Source organism: Trichoderma breve, chromosome 3 (assembly GCF_028502605.1).
Source record: "Trichoderma breve strain T069 chromosome 3, whole genome shotgun sequence".
Lineage (NCBI taxonomy): Eukaryota > Fungi > Ascomycota > Sordariomycetes > Hypocreales > Hypocreaceae > Trichoderma > Trichoderma breve.
This window is the reverse complement of record NC_079234.1, coordinates 1,993,887-2,010,974: the sequence shown is the minus strand read 5'-3', so window position 1 is coordinate 2,010,974 and position 17,088 is coordinate 1,993,887. Positions and strand designations below refer to the sequence as shown.

Here is a 17,088-nt window from a genome sequence, read left to right as displayed (position 1 = left end):
GGCTGCATCTTTCAAAGGCTTGATTCGCTTGGCCATGTTCTTCTCAGTAATGCAATGGGCCTCGGAAAAACAAAGGTTTTTCTCGCTATGATTGAATGTAAAGCCCGCGATCTAGAGGCTAAATTCGCAACTTTATCCGACGACGATGATCATGAGATCTTTTTCCCGAGCATTATTATTAATCCCCCTGGTACTATCCACCAGACAAACGCGGAACTAAAGGCAAATTTCCCCGGTCTGAAAGTTCTCTTGTATTACGGCGCTAAAGGTCAATCCCGCAAGTTTGACTCGGTCAAGATTGTGGACAAGGCGGACTTCCTCAAAGTGCTCCGCAAGTTGTCACCTACAGACCCACAGGTGAGCATTGCATCCTCCCATCTGCCTCCCATTCCACCCGGATCCGAATGGAATGCTAACTTCTCTCCAGTCCGCGCGAACTGTGATCATGACCACGTATAACACGTTCCATTGTCGCGAAGTTATACGGACTGAGAAGCGATTCATCTTTCTCGATCGGAAGGAAAAGGGACCGCCTAAAAAACGGGCCAAGACTGCCCCTCCTCCCAAAAATCATCTGATCACTGAAGAAGCGATTCTTAAGCGCGTCAGGGTCACCCAGGACACTGATCCAGACCGTGAATCTGAAGACGATGGAGACGATGATTACACGCCTGAGCAAATGCTGGCCTTCCAAGCCAAACGTGTCCAAAACTCGACGAAGATACGCAAGTATTACAAGGGAGACTGGGAAGTAGAGAATAAGCGGCTGCATTTTCTCAAGGACGATGAAGAAGGCATTCCCGATGGGAATCTAGTCGAGTTTCGTCTCGCTCGTGAGGCTCTTGCCGATATTAAGTGGTGCTTCTTAATTGTGGATGAAGCTCACAATGCACGGCGTGTCAACGGTGTATTCAATAATTGCTTTCGGCTACTCAACTGGAGTCATCTTGTTTAGGTGACAGGGACACCTCTAATGGGTAGTCTGCAGGACATTATGTCACCATTGACCCTCATATGGCCCAAATTAGGCATTCAACCGCCCCCAACAGGAGATATCGCTATTGGTTATATCCAGGGTCTTTGGCATGAGGACTACAAACCAGATGGTAAAGCAATTGAATGGCAGGATGGCGATCGAACCGCTGCAATATTCTCTGAGGAATTTACAACCGAGTACGCCTCAGAGGGTTGGGCACAAATGGAGGAGTTTTGGAAGCGTACCGGGGTTAAAATTTGGCAGTTGAACCCAGCGCTTCTGGGTCAGGCCGGACGTCAATCAGAGTGGTCAAGTGTCTTTGGCCAGAATGTTATCTCTGTAGTTTTGAAGACATTGTCCCTGCACCGGACCTTACACTCCCGCCTCATTCTGCCCGGTGGTCAAGTCTGCTTTCCTGGTGCAGAGTTGTTGCCGATGACGATAATCACCGAGGAGCTAAACTTTGACCGGTCGATCCGTTTTCGCGTGCAGGAGCACGGGCGCAACTGTGCCTTGAAAACTTTCATCGCTGGCCCTTCAAACACTCTAGACAATTTCTCACCCAGCCAGGGCGGCCTCTCCTCTCACAACTCGCAAGAGGGGTCGCTCAACTTCAGCGCCTACAGAGAAGGAATCCTCGTAGCCTATGACTGGAGGAATATGCAGATATTGTACTCGAATGTTGAAAAGATTTTTGGAAACGACCCCGACGGAGTTCTCGCGACACTGCGCAAACTACGAGACGGAAATGTCATGACCAACAGCCAGAAGCAAAGACTGCAGCGACGCGCTGCGAAGGACACCATGCCAACGGTGGGAGTAGAACATGTTCAGAAATTGCTCTCGCATGATAATAATCAGGGGCTGGACTATTTCTTTACACGGACATGCCCAGATCCATATGTCCTCCCCTTGACGGATCGTGCCGCGTGGGTACACTGGCTGGCCGGCACAAACCCAATGCTTGCAAGAATTTTTGAGCTTTGCTATCGTTACGTACATGAGAAGAAGGAACGCGTGCTGGTCTATGTCGATACCCCTTGGATCCAGCAGTAAGTCATCAAATGTTCCATTCGGATCCGGGTGGTAAAAATCCACCCGGATCCGAATGGAAACCCCCAGGCCCCCGTTCTCCCTCGTATATGCTGACTCTCCTGTGTGTACAGAATGGTATATGCAGCACTCTTGATGGCTGGCTACAAGACACTCACAGTTCGTTCCGCCGACAAACCTGCGGCTAAAGTCGAAGCTGTACAGAAGTTTTCGGATCCACGCTCAGGCGCACAAGTGTTCGTCGCCAACATAAATATCATGTCAACAGGTGTAAATCTGCATCACGCTTGTTGTTATGGCATCCTGGCCACCTTCCATTTCAACGCCAAAACGATCCAGCAAGTCCATGGACGGCTTAACCGCCTAGGTCAAAAAAAGGCTGTTATTTGGCATAACCTCAAAGTAAAAGATTCTTTTCATGATCACCAGGAGCGCATGCTCCTCACGAAATGGTCTCGTCAATTGTCTGCCGAATCCAACCTCCCACAGTGGATGAATGGCGCATTGCGCGAGGTTATGCTCTTTGAGCTAATGCGCGCGCACTGGAATCAGCCATTCAACCGTTATAGCTGGGTCATTATCGCCGAAAGGGATGGCAAATCAATGGATTACTACAGCGAGGAAGCCATCAAATTGGGCTATTGCTGCTCGCTCTTGGCTAAGCTTGTCTTGTTCGACAAGAAGGAGGACTACTGGAGTGAAAATGATGATTTTATCGCTATAGCTCTGCTCGAACTTGCTGGCAGCCAAGAGCTGGAACAGCTTGAACAATGGCTCAAACTTGACGACCAGGCTCTTCGAGTGGCATTGGAGATGCGACTCACAAAGCTCATTCACGTGGCCAAGACAAACGAGGCAAACAAGGAGCAAATTGAGCGTTTCAGGGACGGCGTGAAGGAGAGGCAAGCGCGCGAACCCATTCAGATCATCGACGAAGACGGCTCGGACAGTGAAGATCCGGTAGAGGATGAAGACGCTGAACTTGACAACGAGAAAGAGCCCGAGACTGCTACTGACGAGGAACCCAATGGTCCTGCTGGCAAAGATGTGGAAGATGGCGCAAGGGAGTTGGACAATCAGGAAGGAAGGGTGGATATCAACACACCACCAAGCAATCAGGAAGTTGGAGAGTAGGTGATGGTTTCAGTCGATCTTGAAAAGACTCATAGATATATGGCAGGTCTATTTTCTAGTATAGGCGATTTGGGGGATTTTGCTATTCTAATGGATGGATTTTGGAACTGGAAAATATGGGATGGTTACACTCGATTTGCTTGGTCCTAGAATGCGACCGGAAAGTTTGCCAAACTGGCGGAAAAGTTTGCAGTTTCTGGAATGTTAGCCTGAGATTTGGCGATGCCATTTTATGGCTCCCATAGGGGACTTATGAGATTTATGGATAGGCGGGTTAGTTAGGCTTTGCTTTTGGCATTAGTCAGCTCCGCTTATCAGCCGGCCTATATAGGTTCGTGCTCTATTCTAGTTAGTAAAGGAATGAAGCTCTTCTCTTTTATACAAATCTACACGGACTAAAAGTTTAGTACAAGGTTTACTTTTACTTTACCTAGATACTCTAGGCTTTATATAATTGCTAATTGTAGTTGGTAATTAAAGAGATAAAATAATAATAAGTGAAGAGAATTCCACTTGGGTCCAGGTGGGAAATTATAAACCTTAATATTATAGCTGAACAACGGTGGTTATATCTTTTTATTATTTAGTTATTTTTTTTATTATTAAAAATAGCTGGTGTTTCGGGCAAATTTAGAAGTTGCAACGCGAGGCGCGAAAAATCGCGTTTTGTTCATTTACTTTTGCGACCCCACTGTACGGAGTTTTCATCCCTCTTCCCATATTAGGGAAAGAGAGCCCCATAGACTTATATGCTGAGTTATTGAGTGGTAGTTGCCGAGAGTTCATTCAGTGGCCCCAATCTATACCAGCCAGACTGTCCATCCTTCTCGCAGTTACCCGTCTATTGGCAAAGTCTCTTCGTGCCTTCTACCGTCCTTTTCTCCCCACCTATGTTTAAAACATGAGGCGTAGCCGGAGGTGTAAGCTTATTGGTCAAGTTGAGTGCGCTCTCATTATTGGTATGATTTGCCTTTGTTTCTTTTGTGCAAATCTCAGAAAGAGGAGCAAGTTCGCTGCGTCCTGAGATTTGCCGGCGTTTAAAGTTTGCAACAACCTGTCTACTCAGAAAGAGATTTATTCAAGGTATGAACTGTACGGCCTATTTTACATCTGGTTGTATACTAGGTACCTGACAGTTAGTTAGATCCGGAATTGTATGGCTTAGACAATTAATACGGATGCAGCTTTGGGACTTGGTCGGGGTACGAACTTAGACGCGCATCCTACAATGAACAGAGGTACCTCTAAGCTTCTACAGTTCTTCAGCATTAAAAGAGACGCCTATTTCTACATAGATGTACCAGAAATAAACTTTAATGTTGCTGTTCAACACATTGCTTTTATCCGTGATGCGGGGAACCTAGTACGAAGCTGAGGAATAGCCACGATGCTAACCTGGAAGAACATATCAGCTGAGTGACACGGCACAATAATCTAACCAAGACTAGTATCAGTCTATCTGTCGCCTAGCGGAGGAAATGCTAAATTGCACGACGCGGTTGGTGTATATTTGGCGCCAATGGATAGAGGATATGGAATAGATCCTGTGAATCCTGATTTGCCTACCCCGCCTGGAGCAGTTTTGATGAATTCCCCGTTGTAAAATGAGAGAGATTGAACAAAGAACTGCTATTACGAAACCGAGAAGAGACTGACCTATGTCCTTGGTGTAGACAAGATGAGTAACTCGGAGATGGGTAGAAATGGCTCATCGAAGAGCAGGGATATTCACGACGCCGCAAGACTCACTCCAAGGCCACAACAGTCGGGAGGAGTTTCTCAACAAGAGAGTGGCAGCAAAGCGAACCCAAATATATTGGAAGACGCCGATAATTTACACAAGAAATCGCATTCGCCTCAGAATGTACAAAAACAATCGGATCCAGGATTTTCCTCGTCTGCTGGAGGTTCCTATGATGACCTGAAGCTTGGTACTGTTTCTTCATCATTTTGGGGAACTATCATCAACAGAGTACGAAAGCAGCCTAAAAGTTATAACAAGAAGTAAGATAGCAATTCATGCCTCTCTAAGCTTCCAATACCCTTACTCACTTTGAATATCAGAGCAAAATATCAATTTGGAAAAACTCATAGTGACAGGACAGACGGAACTATTTGTGAAGCAGAAGGCCCATCGGGCCTAGTGGCGATCAAAACAATTGCCAAAAAAGTGTCATCCTCGGCAGAAAAAGAAGCGAGCAGAGAAATAAACGCTCTACGGCGATTAAACCACCTTAACATAATCCAACTAGTCGATTGGTTTGAATCGAGAGTTAGTTTGATGATTTTTGTGCAATTATATATTAACTGCTAATACTTTTTCTAGGATAACTACTACATAGTCACGCAAAATACCAATGGAGGCAGTCTTTTTGATCGTGTAATAGATCTAATCAAATTTCGGGAGAGAGAGGCGACAGTCATTGTACTTCAGGTCCTCAGCGCCGTTGCCTATCTGCATAGCAATTCCATCATCCACCGAGGTGAGCAATACACTTAAACTCAGTGCATATGTACTCATAGCTAACAACGAATAGATATAAAGACCGAGAATATAGTCTATGCCTCGAAAGCTTTCGATTCACGCGTTATTTTGACTGGCTTCGGTGTATCAGCCATACAGAGTTCTGCAGATGAGGTCTTCTACGACTTTGTTGGATCATTTGGATATGCTGCCCCAGAAGTAGTACGGAAAGCCGGACACGGTCGATCCGCCGACATTTGGTCGATTGGCGTTGTCACATATGTGCTATTATGTGGCTATACACCATTCCGGAGTACTAATATTCAGGATTTTCTCGAGGAGAGTACTCAAGAGGATCTAGTTTTCCATGAAAAATTCTGGAAGGATATTGGTCAAGACGCAAAAGACTTTATTTCCAGTCTGATGAATCTGGTCCCTGAAAAACGACCCACTTGCCAGGTATGTCCAATTAGTTATTGCTCTTTTCTATCAGGATAATTGACTGTAAACTTCCGACAATGGATTAACTGACTCTTTTATAAAGAATGCACTCGCACACTCATGGATTGATAATAGGCCTTCAGAGGCGTCAAGGATAAATACGGTTGAGGAATAATTCTACCACCCTCGACATGTAAATAGCACTGCGAGCAAATAAAAAGATAGGAATTATTTGAACTTCAAAAGTTGAATTGGAGATGAAATGATTTAGGATAACAACAGCATTTCATCGAGTGATTACATGAGGGTACCGAAGTGCTACCTAATCTAATGTGGTATTTCCAGAGGACAAATACTGGCATACAGATATTGCACTGAACCGTAGTAAAAAGTTGATTGGATATTGTCTGAAAAGGACAGTACATTTGTAAACGTGTATCTTCAACACCCAGCGACAGACCTCTAATTGCATCAAAAGCGCAAGCAAGTCCTAACTACTAATACACAGGCACCACGGTAACCATTATGGGTCAACGCCACGAAGAAGTTAGTGCACCACAAAGTCCCAATTATTTTTAAGAAAGGATTCCGAGTCATCCACAGATAGTTAGTCTTCAGCCAGTGTGAGGATCCGGCCTTGGCCAACGCGGATAAGAATCCGACGTAGAAATGCCAAAGGCTATTGCTTATAATTTCTCTATTACATAAAGACCGTCACAGAACAGGTGATCAGAAAGGCTTCCGCCAATCATACGTCCAAGTTTTCTTGTATTTCTCCCGTCGTTTCTTTACAATGACAATGGCGCTACCAACTCACTTTACCCTCAATACCGGATCTAAGATCCCCGCAGTCGGCTTTGGAACTTGGCAGGCTCGCCCAGGGCAGGTTGAGCATGCGGTTGAAACAGCCCTTCGAGCTGGCTATCGACACATAGATTGTGCCGCGATATACCGTAACGAAGTCGAAGTAGGACAAGGTATTCGTGCTAGCGGAGTCCCTTGAGAGGATATTTTTATTACTGGAAAGCTCTGGAACACAAAACATGCCCCTGAAGATGTTGAAACCGCATTGGACAAGACCCTTAAAGACCTTGGGACAGATTACCTAGATTTGTTCTTGATGCATTGGCCGGTGTAAGTCTTGATATTGATTATATAAGAACTATCTTGTTCGGTTTACTTATCGAGGCATTTTAGAGCTTTCAAATCTGGAGAAGATTGGTTTCCACTATCCAATGATGGTGTCTTTCAGCTCTCGGACATTGATCCAGCAGTGACCTATTCAGCCATGGAAAGCCTACTGCAAACAGGAAAAGTTCGAGCTATTGGTGTTTCCAATTTTACCATTAAGCGTCTTGAGGATCTGATTAGCAAAACAAAAATAATTCCAGCTATTAACCAGATTGAGGCACACCCGTATCTCCAACAGCGCCAGTTGTTTGACTTTTGCCAGTCCAAGGGCATCCTCATCGAGGCCTACTCTCCTCTTGGAAACAACCAAACAGGAGAGGCACGAACAGTGGATGATCCGCTGGTTGCGGATTTAGCCCAAGAATTGGGCTGGGACATCGGGCAAGTTCTCTACTCCTGGGGTGTACAACGAGGAACAGTTGTGCTGCCTAAAAGCATCACGCCAGATCGAATTGCGTCCAATTTGCAAGTTAAGGAACTGCCCCAGCATGCTTTTGAGAAGCTAAACGGACTTGAGAGAAACAAGCGATATAATTGGCAGTCATTATGGGGCTTTGACATCTTTCAAGAAATTGGACATGATGAGATTGTACGCATTGCTAGAGAGGCAGGACCAGAAAACTTGAAGAAGTTTGCGAGGTAGAAGATGTAGATTATTATGTAGTATAATTCTGTTCATGTCCCGCTTGAGTTCCATCTGGTGATATTACTACTTCATCCAAATTGAAACTCGGCCAAAAAGCCTACAACATGTTAGCATGAGAGAAAATAGTTGTATACAGATAGGGACACCTACGGATGAGTCTAAATCGAGCCAATCAGTTAGTTGCCAGTCCAGGAAAGTAGGCATTTCCGTCGCCAGGTTGCTCTGAGCAACGGGGTGGAAGATTGCTCTGTCTTCAGTATCTAGCATCGGAGTGGCCAAGTTCTGATCACCTTGCTGCTCTTTCGGCGTGGTATAGTGCGTTTTCGAGTGCTGCGGAGTTGACTGGTTCATTGCAGCAGCTCTAAAGCCTTCTAGAATAACTGCATACCGTCGACTGGGCGAGTTTGAAGCGGTCGCTCGTGCAAGGTGGCCATGGCAACTCTCCGCCAACTGCATTAACCTCGTTCTGTAACCAGGGTCGTCGGTAGCTCCCATGCGATGCTGCTGCATCACCCATACATAAGTCACCACAAGTGCGCAAAATGTCACATAATGAGTCCACCAGAAAGCATGGAAGATTGGACTTCCGCGTGCCATAGTATCCACCGATTCCAGCACATCTTTGGCGGCTTTGATGCAGTCGCTCACTTGAGTGATATAGGCAGATGCTGGAGAGCGCATCAGAAAGAGCCGATTGGCGTGCATGACAGCATGCGAGTGAGCCAGGCCAAGCGCCAACGCAGGTCTTCGATAGCTGGGAATCAATATGGAAGGATGAACGGCGCCTAGATGAGGCGGTAGACTTTGATGCCACTCTTGAATGCGTTGCGTTAAGCCTTTGGCAGCGGCTATCCTCTCGATCTCAGAGGTATGCTTGGCTGTATACATTTCTTGCGAGACGGCTCCAATTATCTTGGCAATGCTGCAATTTTATAAGTTAGCAAAGTGCTAATTGGGGTGAGAGAGAGAAAGACTGTGTTGCCTTACCGTGCATGGAAAAATAGAGCATCAGTATGACACCCACGACGATCATCAGGATCACCAACAGGGCCATCTACCGACATGTCTTCGTCATTGATTCGATCTGGTAGTTCTTGATCGATGTAATCATCGTGAAAATGACGCGGCCGTCCAAACACAACTCCCAGATAGTTATCAAGGACATACGCGGTCCAAAAGGTTCTGAGGGAGCATTGCTTCTCGATATAATCGGTTGACTTTTGCCGTCTCCTCCAATCTGCACGTCGCTGCAAACCAAGCGCGGATATAAGCTGCAGTGCGTTTCCAAATATATACCAGCTCTGATTGAAGCGAGAGGTTGTGAGCAAGTATAATACTTGGACGATGCGGACTTGTGCAGACTCTAGCTTGGGAAACCCTGTTTCCTGATCTGTAAGTCGCATCGAGAAGCGGAAGAAAACATCGCCTAGACGAAGGGCCTGACAGTCCCTGGCAGGGAGCCCTTTGGACTTTTCCTGATGGAACTTGGCAATTGCAAGCATTACGTATATAATGGCGGCTTTGGTATGGCCAATACCGTGCCATACAGCCAGTCTTTCTTTTAAGTTGCCCTCCATAATGCTCAGCCAGTCTTCTGTGGAAGGACGATGCAGAATGCGATAAGTCGCGATACAGACATCGAAGTATAGAGTCAAAAGGTCCCTAGCTTCCTCTGGATCAGGTAGACAAGGCTGCTGTTGAGCACCCTCGCTTTCAACTGCCAATGGTTTGTCTCCAGCCATATACATCAATTGGTTCTCTGCCAATAATCGGGAATCGTCGGCTCCCTGGCTACTCCCGTGAGCAGAGAGGCGCCTTGATGCTCGATGAAGAAAAGCCAAACTTGATGTTGGATCAAAGACCTGGCCTTGAATTTCCGCCATCCCAAGCTCCGGAGATGCTCGGGAGGGAGCAGCTGGCCCCCCTGGCCGCTGAGATAGATCGTCTAGCGGTGCATTCTCACTGGGAGTTGTACCAGCATTTGATATGAAGGACACAGCATTAGCGATGGCGAAGGTCTCGTTCAGAGAATGTCTGCCACCGCCTGCAGACCGCCGGTGGCTAACATCAGATGATGGAGGAGGCGTAGGCGGCATACCGCGAGTATACTTTGCTTCATACAAACATACTCGGCCTCTTGAGATGCATTTTGCGCATGGTTGGTCACCGCTGCATTTTGCCTTTCTGGACTTGCAAAAGTCACAGGCGCGACTAACCTTACGCGTCTTCCGAGAGACAGGGTCAGCAGGATCCTTAGCGATGTCTTCAACGCTCTCGACGCTCCTCTTCTGGCTTGTAAGCTCTGGTTCCATTTGACGATTAGTCAAAAGCGTGGTGGATACGAATTGGACGCCTCGTTTCCGAATTGGATCGCCGTGAGTTCTTGTTGTCCCTGCGACGAAGCGAGGAACACAGCGCAGGAGGCGGAAAAGAAGCCGAAGGATGCAGTATTAATACCGAGCCAAGACAGCGGAGTCCTAAAATAGCTGCGTCGAGCTGTGGAGGAAAAGACAGGGGCTACGGTATGTCACGTTTGCGGGGATATCATCAAATGAGAAGCTTACGAAAACCACCACTCCCATAATATGATCCACTTTGACAGGTCTAGGCTTGATCTAGCTACTAGAGTGCTTACTGTGGTATGATGGTTATGTTTTGGGTTGTGAAGCAGCATTCGAGTCAGTTGCCATGGATCTATATTATAACAATGCGATATAGTTATGTAGTCGCTTAGGCAATTGGGAGAGTTTCGAAGCCATCACTCGGTTCATGAAGTAAATTTAACAAAGAGACAAACTATTAAATAAATGGTGATAACAACAAACGATCGTAACATCAATTTGACTATCTCCAAATCACAGTAATCACAAGTTCGCCTCATAACATGCGCAGCCAGTGCAGCGTTCCAATACTAACAACTCCAAACTTCAATAACGCATACCTTCACTTAGAGCGTATACTTGAAGAGTAAGCTCTTGTCACCCAACTTGAGCAACTCGTCTTCCGAAAATTGTGCTCTAACCTCCTCTTCGGGGATCTTTGACTTTTGTTTGTTGGCCCAGATATAGCTTAGTTCCAGTAACAGAGCTGCGAGGACGCCAGAGGCGCCAAATGCCAGAGAAAGCCCAAAGCCCGTGTGGTAAGTAGGCGCTTCTTTGTCAAGATACATGAAGCTGCCAATAATACCTCCAATGTTACCCATGCAAATGCAAAAGGCAAGTCCAATTGCACGACGGCTGGCTGGAGCCAGGTTGTTGGCAGCCCAGCTTGTGGCAGACGGATGAACAGGATAGATGCCCATACACGTCAATACAAGAGCGAAATATCCTGGTCCTGTATGGCTTCCACCTAATTTGCCGTCGAATCCCATCACCACGGCGTATCCAATGGTGATGAGCAACATGGGAGCCGCAATGAAGGGCATCCGCCACAGAAAGCGATCGGACAAGTACGCAAAGAAAATGGAAGAAATGCCTCCTGCCACATAGGCTGGTACTGTCATAAGCTGAGCTATTGTGTTGTTTGTAAAACCCATTGCTTTGATAATTGAAGGAAGGGTAAATTTAGTTCCGTAAGAACAGGCTGAGATGCACAGCAGAATGTAGGCTTGGAGATAGAGCCTCCAGTTGGTGAGAACCATTTTGAATTCGTACCAGTTGAATCTCTTTTCAGAGTATTGTTCCGAGAAACGCCCGCCTTGCTTCACAAAATGTTGAAGTTCGAGAAATCTAATCTCATCTGCGGACAGCCATCTACCAGAAAGCGACGGCGAATCAACGAGAAAGAAGAAGCAAAGCACACCAAGTAAAGTGGTAGCAATACCCTCGAGGAGGAAGATCCATCGCCACCCTTCATAGCCACCAACACCATCCATTAGAGCAATTGCTGCAGCTAAGAGACCAGAAAATGCCCCTGATAAAGCACTGGTGCAGTAGAAGTATGCAATTCTTGTGGCAAGCTCTTTGGGCATGTACCAGAATGCGCAGAGATAAACCGCGCCAGGATAGAATCCAGCTTCAAAGACGCCGAGAAGAAGTCTTACAGCAAGTAAGCCGCCGAAGTTCTTGACAACGCCGTGCATAGTCATAACGATGCCCCAAAGAATAACAAGAGAGCCGAGATAAACCGAGGGCCTAAACTTCCTCAACAAAACATTGCTGGGAACTTCAAGCAAAATGTATGGGATGAAGAAAAGGGACAGTACAACATTGTATTGGTTCCCGACGAGGTGTAGGTCTTCGGAAAGGCCTTCAATCTTTGCGTTTCCAATGTTTGCGCGATCAAGCTGCGAGATAAGGTATAATATCGCCAACATCGGTACCAGGCGCAAATCGATCTGCAGCACATTGAGAAATAAGCGTCAAGTCAATTTGATTTGGTATTGCCGTTTGGGTTGTCTTACCTTTCTGACGATTTTCTTCCTCTGTGCTTCTGTTATACTGTTGTAGAAAACCGCATCTTCTTCGCTCAAGCCCAAGACGGGTATGTTGTCAATGACTTTCACTTGAGCAGACTTTTCAATATCATGGTTCGTGTGGTCATCTCTATCGTCCACCATGACGATATCAGGCTTGTCGACCTTGGTAGTGTCTCCCGCCATGCTGAAGCTTGATTGGAGATATCAAAAGAATAGTAATTTCGCTGAGATAGCTGGCTTGTCTCAGATAGATGACACAAGTAGGTTCTACGATGACAGAGTAGAACTAATAGAGAAGCTCACTGCTTCTTTGGTGATTGAATCACCTGGCTGTGCCAACATTTTATTATAAACAGGAATTCCATCTGCTCCCTCCCATTTACTCGTATAACGGTGCCTCTACCGAATCCCCAGATTTTCATTAGCCCCGCGCTTGATGATCTGGGGTAAGTTCCACTCACATTCAGCTAAAGAATGGTGGACTGAGCGGACCTTTATCCGCAGCCAAAATGAAGATCATCGCGACACCGGATAAAAGTCCGCAATATTGGAGTATCGACGAAGCAACATCAAGTGACAATTTCGATGAGCATATTCCTTATCGTCATTCTTGGCAAGCTTAGTAACAGAGCACGGATATAGTTGACTTTGCTTTGTTGTGAAATAGGTCGCTCATTCCCACAATCGTCGAAGGAGGTTTCTCATGGTATCGGTATCGCATGAGTAGATCGAGCTAGAGACACCATGCCCGCTACAATTTACGTTCCTTCTTCTCGACCAGATACTCCCAGCAACGCGCCAGGACATATTCTAACTCAGTCTTCAAGCACTGCTGCCAATGCATTCAAGTCTGATTCAGCATTACGAACAGTTGATGCGTTGGTACGCCAACGGGCTATCTCCTATCCCGAAGATCACATTGTCTCATACCCGAGATCAGGTATCGACTTCATAGACTACAACTTACGAGAACTTGATGTTTTCGCTTGGAGAGCGGCAAATCGATATGCGCAATATGTTCCCGCGCGAAAGTCTTCTCAAGAAAAGCCGCGTGTTGTAGCGCTCTTGGGTCTGTCAAACTTTGAGTATCTCATAACCTTGTTAGCTTTGACAAAGCTCGGACATACGGTTTTGCTTGTTTCAACAAGAATCACAGTGGAAGCTGTTGAATCTCTCATAAATGCTACATCAGCGGCTACAATTATTGCCGATAAGAGGCATTCCAATACCGCTAAAGAAGTCCAGGGACTAGTGCCCTCCCTGCAGCTCCTTGACATTGTTGATCGTGCGGTATTTGAGTACTCTATTGAGGCTCATGGTGATACTCAGTTGGATTCTCAGCTGGATGCTGAGATTGAGACACAGAATATTGCGTTCATAATTCACTCTAGCGGTAAGCCCTCCACTGAGCCATATTTTGACTAGCCAAATGTTGATAAGAGGACAGGATCAACTGGGCATCCAAAGCCGATATACCAACCTCACAAGTCATGCCTTGCAAATTATTCCGTGAGCATGAACATGAAATCGTTCATCACATTGCCGTTGTTTCACAATCATGGCATTTGCAACTTCTTTCGGGCATTGCACAGCCGGAAGTCAATTCATCTTTACAACGCTGAGCTTCCATTAACGCAAGACTACCTGCTCAAAATCATGCAAGCAAACAATTTTGAGATATTCTACGGGGTTCCGTATGCGCTCAAGCTACTCTCAGAAACGCAGAAAGGCATTAGTGTTCTTCAAGAATTGAAGGTTGTGATGTATGGTGGCTCAGCCTGTCCAGATGATCTCGGAAACCTTCTTGTCGATAATGGAGTCAACTTAATCGGTCATTACGGCGCGTGAGTCTATTTGGTACCTAATAATATTCTCATTGACTGCAATATTAACCATTAACAGGACAGAAGTTGGGCAACTGATGACTTCTTTCCGAGCTGAGGGCGACAAAGAGTGGAATTATGTACGAGAAAGTGAGAAACTCTCCAAGTTCTTGCAATGGGTTCCGCGCGGCCCAAATTTATACGAATGCGTTGTATTAGATGGATGGCCATCTAAGGTGCAATCTAACCAGCCTGACGGCTCTTATGCCACCAAAGACCTATTCCAACCTCATCCAAGTATTCCTCGAGCATGGAAGTACATTGCCCGCCTCGACGATACCATAGTTCTTGTGAACGGCGAGAAATTTAACCCTGTAATGATGGAGGGAAAGATACGATCTAACAAAAATGTCGCCGAAGCCGTTGTATTCGGTGCTGGTCGAGCGCATCTTGGGATGCTGCTTATTCCAGCTGCACGATTGGCCGCTCGTACTAATCAGGAGATTCTTGATACGATTTGGCCAGTCGTCGAGTCAGCAAACAAATCTGCGGATGCATTTGCCCGAATTTCGCGGAACATGATTCGAGTATTGCCACACGATTGTTCGTATCCTCGAACAGACAAAGGGAGCATAATTCGTCAGGCTTTTTACAAGCAATTCCAGCAAGAAATTGAAGAGACATATGATCTTGCCGACACTGTGTCTGGAGAGCTTGTGCAACTTGGCCTCCCAGAGCTTCGCCAGTTTTTGAGAGGCTTGCTTCAGAAGACCGCTGATTCACCTACAACTATTGCAGACGACGATGACTTTTTTGTGTTGGGTCTGGACTCTCTGCAAGCTATCCAAATGAGAAGTGAGATACTGAGGACAGTTAACATTGGGGGAAATAAACTTGGACAACAAATCGTGTTCGAACAGCCTTCGATCAATAAACTGAGCTCTTTCTTACTTAGCCTCCGAATGGGTGGTGATAAGAGTGAGGAGCCATCGATCGAACAACAGATGGAAAGACTCGTGGCGCAGTATTCGAATGCGTTCATGTCCAAACCTTCAAAATCATCCATAGTAAGTTCATTTACTCACGAGGCTTTCAATCCAATCCCCTTTTAACATTTGTCTGTACCAGGTTGTTACGGGAGCTACCGGTTCTCTGGGGGCCCATGTCGTTGCAAAATTAGCTTCTCGACCAGACATTGACCGAATCTACTGTCTTGTCCGGGCTGATGATGCATCCCATGGCTATAAACGAGTGGTGAGCTCGATGATACAGAGAAGGGTATACCATTCATTATCGCTGTCTTCTCGGCGCAAGATCGTGGTCCTGCCTTCCAATCTGGCCGAACCAGATCTTGGCCTCTCCAAATCAACCTATGAGACAATTACGGAAGAATTGTCTGCCGTTATCCATTGTGCTTGGTCAGTCAACTTTAACATGCATTTATCCAGCTTCGAAAAGGGCAATATTGCAGGTGTATCTCACCTCATACATCTCTGTCAAGCCGCGCAGCCTCCAGCAACAATGAACTTTTGTTCATCTGTCAGTACATGTTCACAGGCGACAGTTATCCCGGTACCTGAACGCTCTCCAGACTTTGCATGGGCCCAGAATATGGGATATGCACAGTCTAAGTCGGTAGCTGAGCATATCTGTGCCAAAGCCTCATCTCAAGGCGTTACGGCTCGCGTGCTGCGCGTCGGACAAATCATCGGGGATACAGAGCACGGCGTCTGGAATGCTCAGGAAGCCGTACCTATGATGATGCAAACTGCAATAACGATAGGAGCTCTACCAAAACTCCAAGAAACACCATCATGGCTACCTGTCGATGTTGTAGCGGATGCTGTTACAGACATATCACTTTCGACTGCAGGTAGTATTTTCGCCAACATCACCAATCCGCAAGTCTTTAGCTGGAGCGATGATCTTCTGCCAGCTCTACGCAAATGTGGACTTGTGTTTGATGAAGTTGAGCCAAAGGAGTGGATTAGAAGACTACGATCGTCGAATCCCGATCCAATCGCCAATCCGCCTATCAAACTGACAGACTTCTTCGCAACCAAGTATGATAAGGATTCATTTAGTCCGTCGAAAATGTTTGCCACCGATGTCGCGAGATCTTTGTCGCCAGCTTTGAACAAAGTTCCCAATCTGCGGGATGACCACGTCACAAAGTTCGTCGGTTACCTAACCGAAAGAGCGTGGAAGAAATCAGCATCTCCCTCTGGCGTTGAGAAATTGGCAATCGTCATAATCGGACCTTGCGGAACGGGCAAATCTACAATCGGAAAGCAGATATCACAAAGCCTCGATGTTCCATTTATCGAAGGCGATGAATTGCACTCTCGCCAGGCTGTTGAGAAAATGCGGTCCGGTGTGAGCCTCACCGATGACGATCGCATATCGTGGCTAGATCGAATCAATCAACGTGCATTGGGTACGCTCGTCGACCTTGCTTATGGCTCAGTAGTCATCAGCTGCTCTGCACTAAAGGAAGTATATCGTGACCAGATTCGTCACCATATGGCTGCACACAAGGTGAAAGTTGTTTTTATCAGCCTGGAGGCCGACAAAGAGGTTCTTGTCAAGAGATTGCAAGAGCGTAAGGGGCATTATATGAGTGAAGCATTGGTTGACAGCCAGATTGACTTGTATGAGCCGCCTAGCAGCAAAGAATATGACATTGTATCCGTAGATGCAGGAAACGATGAGAAGACGGTGTTGGAGACGGTTCATTGGCTACTAGAAGACGCTATTAAATGGGTTTGAGGACGTGTATGGCGCAGCTGTTGGTCGGAACAATGAATCAATATACAGTTATCCTATTATTGGTAGTGTTTTAACTTTAACTCCGCATGTAAGTGTTATTCGTGAAACCAGTCTTTACTTGATGTAATAGATGATAGAGATCTTATTAAACAGTTTGTTTGCTTAGTCCAATGG

General features: G+C 46.2%; 6 protein-coding genes across 6 annotated transcripts; 4 read left to right on the top strand and 2 right to left on the bottom strand.

The window, feature by feature from the left end:
* Positions 1 to 87: 87 nt before the first annotated feature.
* Positions 88 to 3,163, top strand: T069G_05050 (uncharacterized protein; the record flags this gene model as incomplete). Its single annotated transcript, XM_056172260.1, has 4 exons — positions 88 to 357; positions 428 to 905; positions 1,029 to 2,028; positions 2,143 to 3,163. 4 exons carry the CDS (start codon positions 88 to 90, stop codon positions 3,161 to 3,163), a joined length of 2,769 nt encoding a protein of 922 aa, XP_056029118.1.
* Positions 3,164 to 4,841: 1,678 nt separating this feature from the next.
* Positions 4,842 to 6,243, top strand: T069G_05049 (protein kinase domain-containing protein; the record flags this gene model as incomplete). The annotated part of the gene is made up of 5 exons (XM_056172259.1): positions 4,842 to 5,167; positions 5,228 to 5,435; positions 5,490 to 5,646; positions 5,701 to 6,086; positions 6,172 to 6,243. 5 exons carry the CDS (start codon positions 4,842 to 4,844, stop codon positions 6,241 to 6,243), a joined length of 1,149 nt encoding a protein of 382 aa, XP_056029117.1.
* Positions 6,244 to 6,861: 618 nt separating this feature from the next.
* Positions 6,862 to 7,902, top strand: T069G_05048 (aldo/keto reductase family domain-containing protein; the record flags this gene model as incomplete). The annotated part of the gene is made up of 3 exons (XM_056172258.1): positions 6,862 to 7,035; positions 7,096 to 7,202; positions 7,266 to 7,902. The coding sequence occupies 3 exons, from the start codon at positions 6,862 to 6,864 to the stop codon at positions 7,900 to 7,902; spliced, it is 918 nt and encodes a 305-aa protein (XP_056029116.1).
* Positions 7,903 to 7,915: 13 nt separating this feature from the next.
* On the bottom strand, positions 7,916 to 10,217 carry T069G_05047 (fungal specific transcription factor domain-containing protein; the record flags this gene model as incomplete). The annotated part of the gene is made up of 5 exons (XM_056172257.1): positions 7,916 to 8,002; positions 8,056 to 8,827; positions 8,893 to 9,805; positions 9,869 to 9,949; positions 10,004 to 10,217. 5 exons carry the CDS (start codon positions 10,215 to 10,217, stop codon positions 7,916 to 7,918), a joined length of 2,067 nt encoding a protein of 688 aa, XP_056029115.1.
* A 635-nt stretch (positions 10,218 to 10,852) lies between these two features.
* T069G_05046 (major facilitator superfamily domain-containing protein) lies at positions 10,853 to 12,505 on the bottom strand (the record flags this gene model as incomplete). The annotated part of the gene is made up of 3 exons (XM_056172256.1): positions 10,853 to 11,828; positions 11,880 to 12,241; positions 12,308 to 12,505. 3 exons carry the CDS (start codon positions 12,503 to 12,505, stop codon positions 10,853 to 10,855), a joined length of 1,536 nt encoding a protein of 511 aa, XP_056029114.1.
* Positions 12,506 to 13,066: 561 nt separating this feature from the next.
* Positions 13,067 to 16,914, top strand: T069G_05045 (male sterility protein domain-containing protein; the record flags this gene model as incomplete). The annotated part of the gene is made up of 4 exons (XM_056172255.1): positions 13,067 to 13,715; positions 13,770 to 14,166; positions 14,225 to 15,212; positions 15,274 to 16,914. The coding sequence occupies 4 exons, from the start codon at positions 13,067 to 13,069 to the stop codon at positions 16,912 to 16,914; spliced, it is 3,675 nt and encodes a 1,224-aa protein (XP_056029113.1).
* Positions 16,915 to 17,088: the final 174 nt, after the last annotated feature.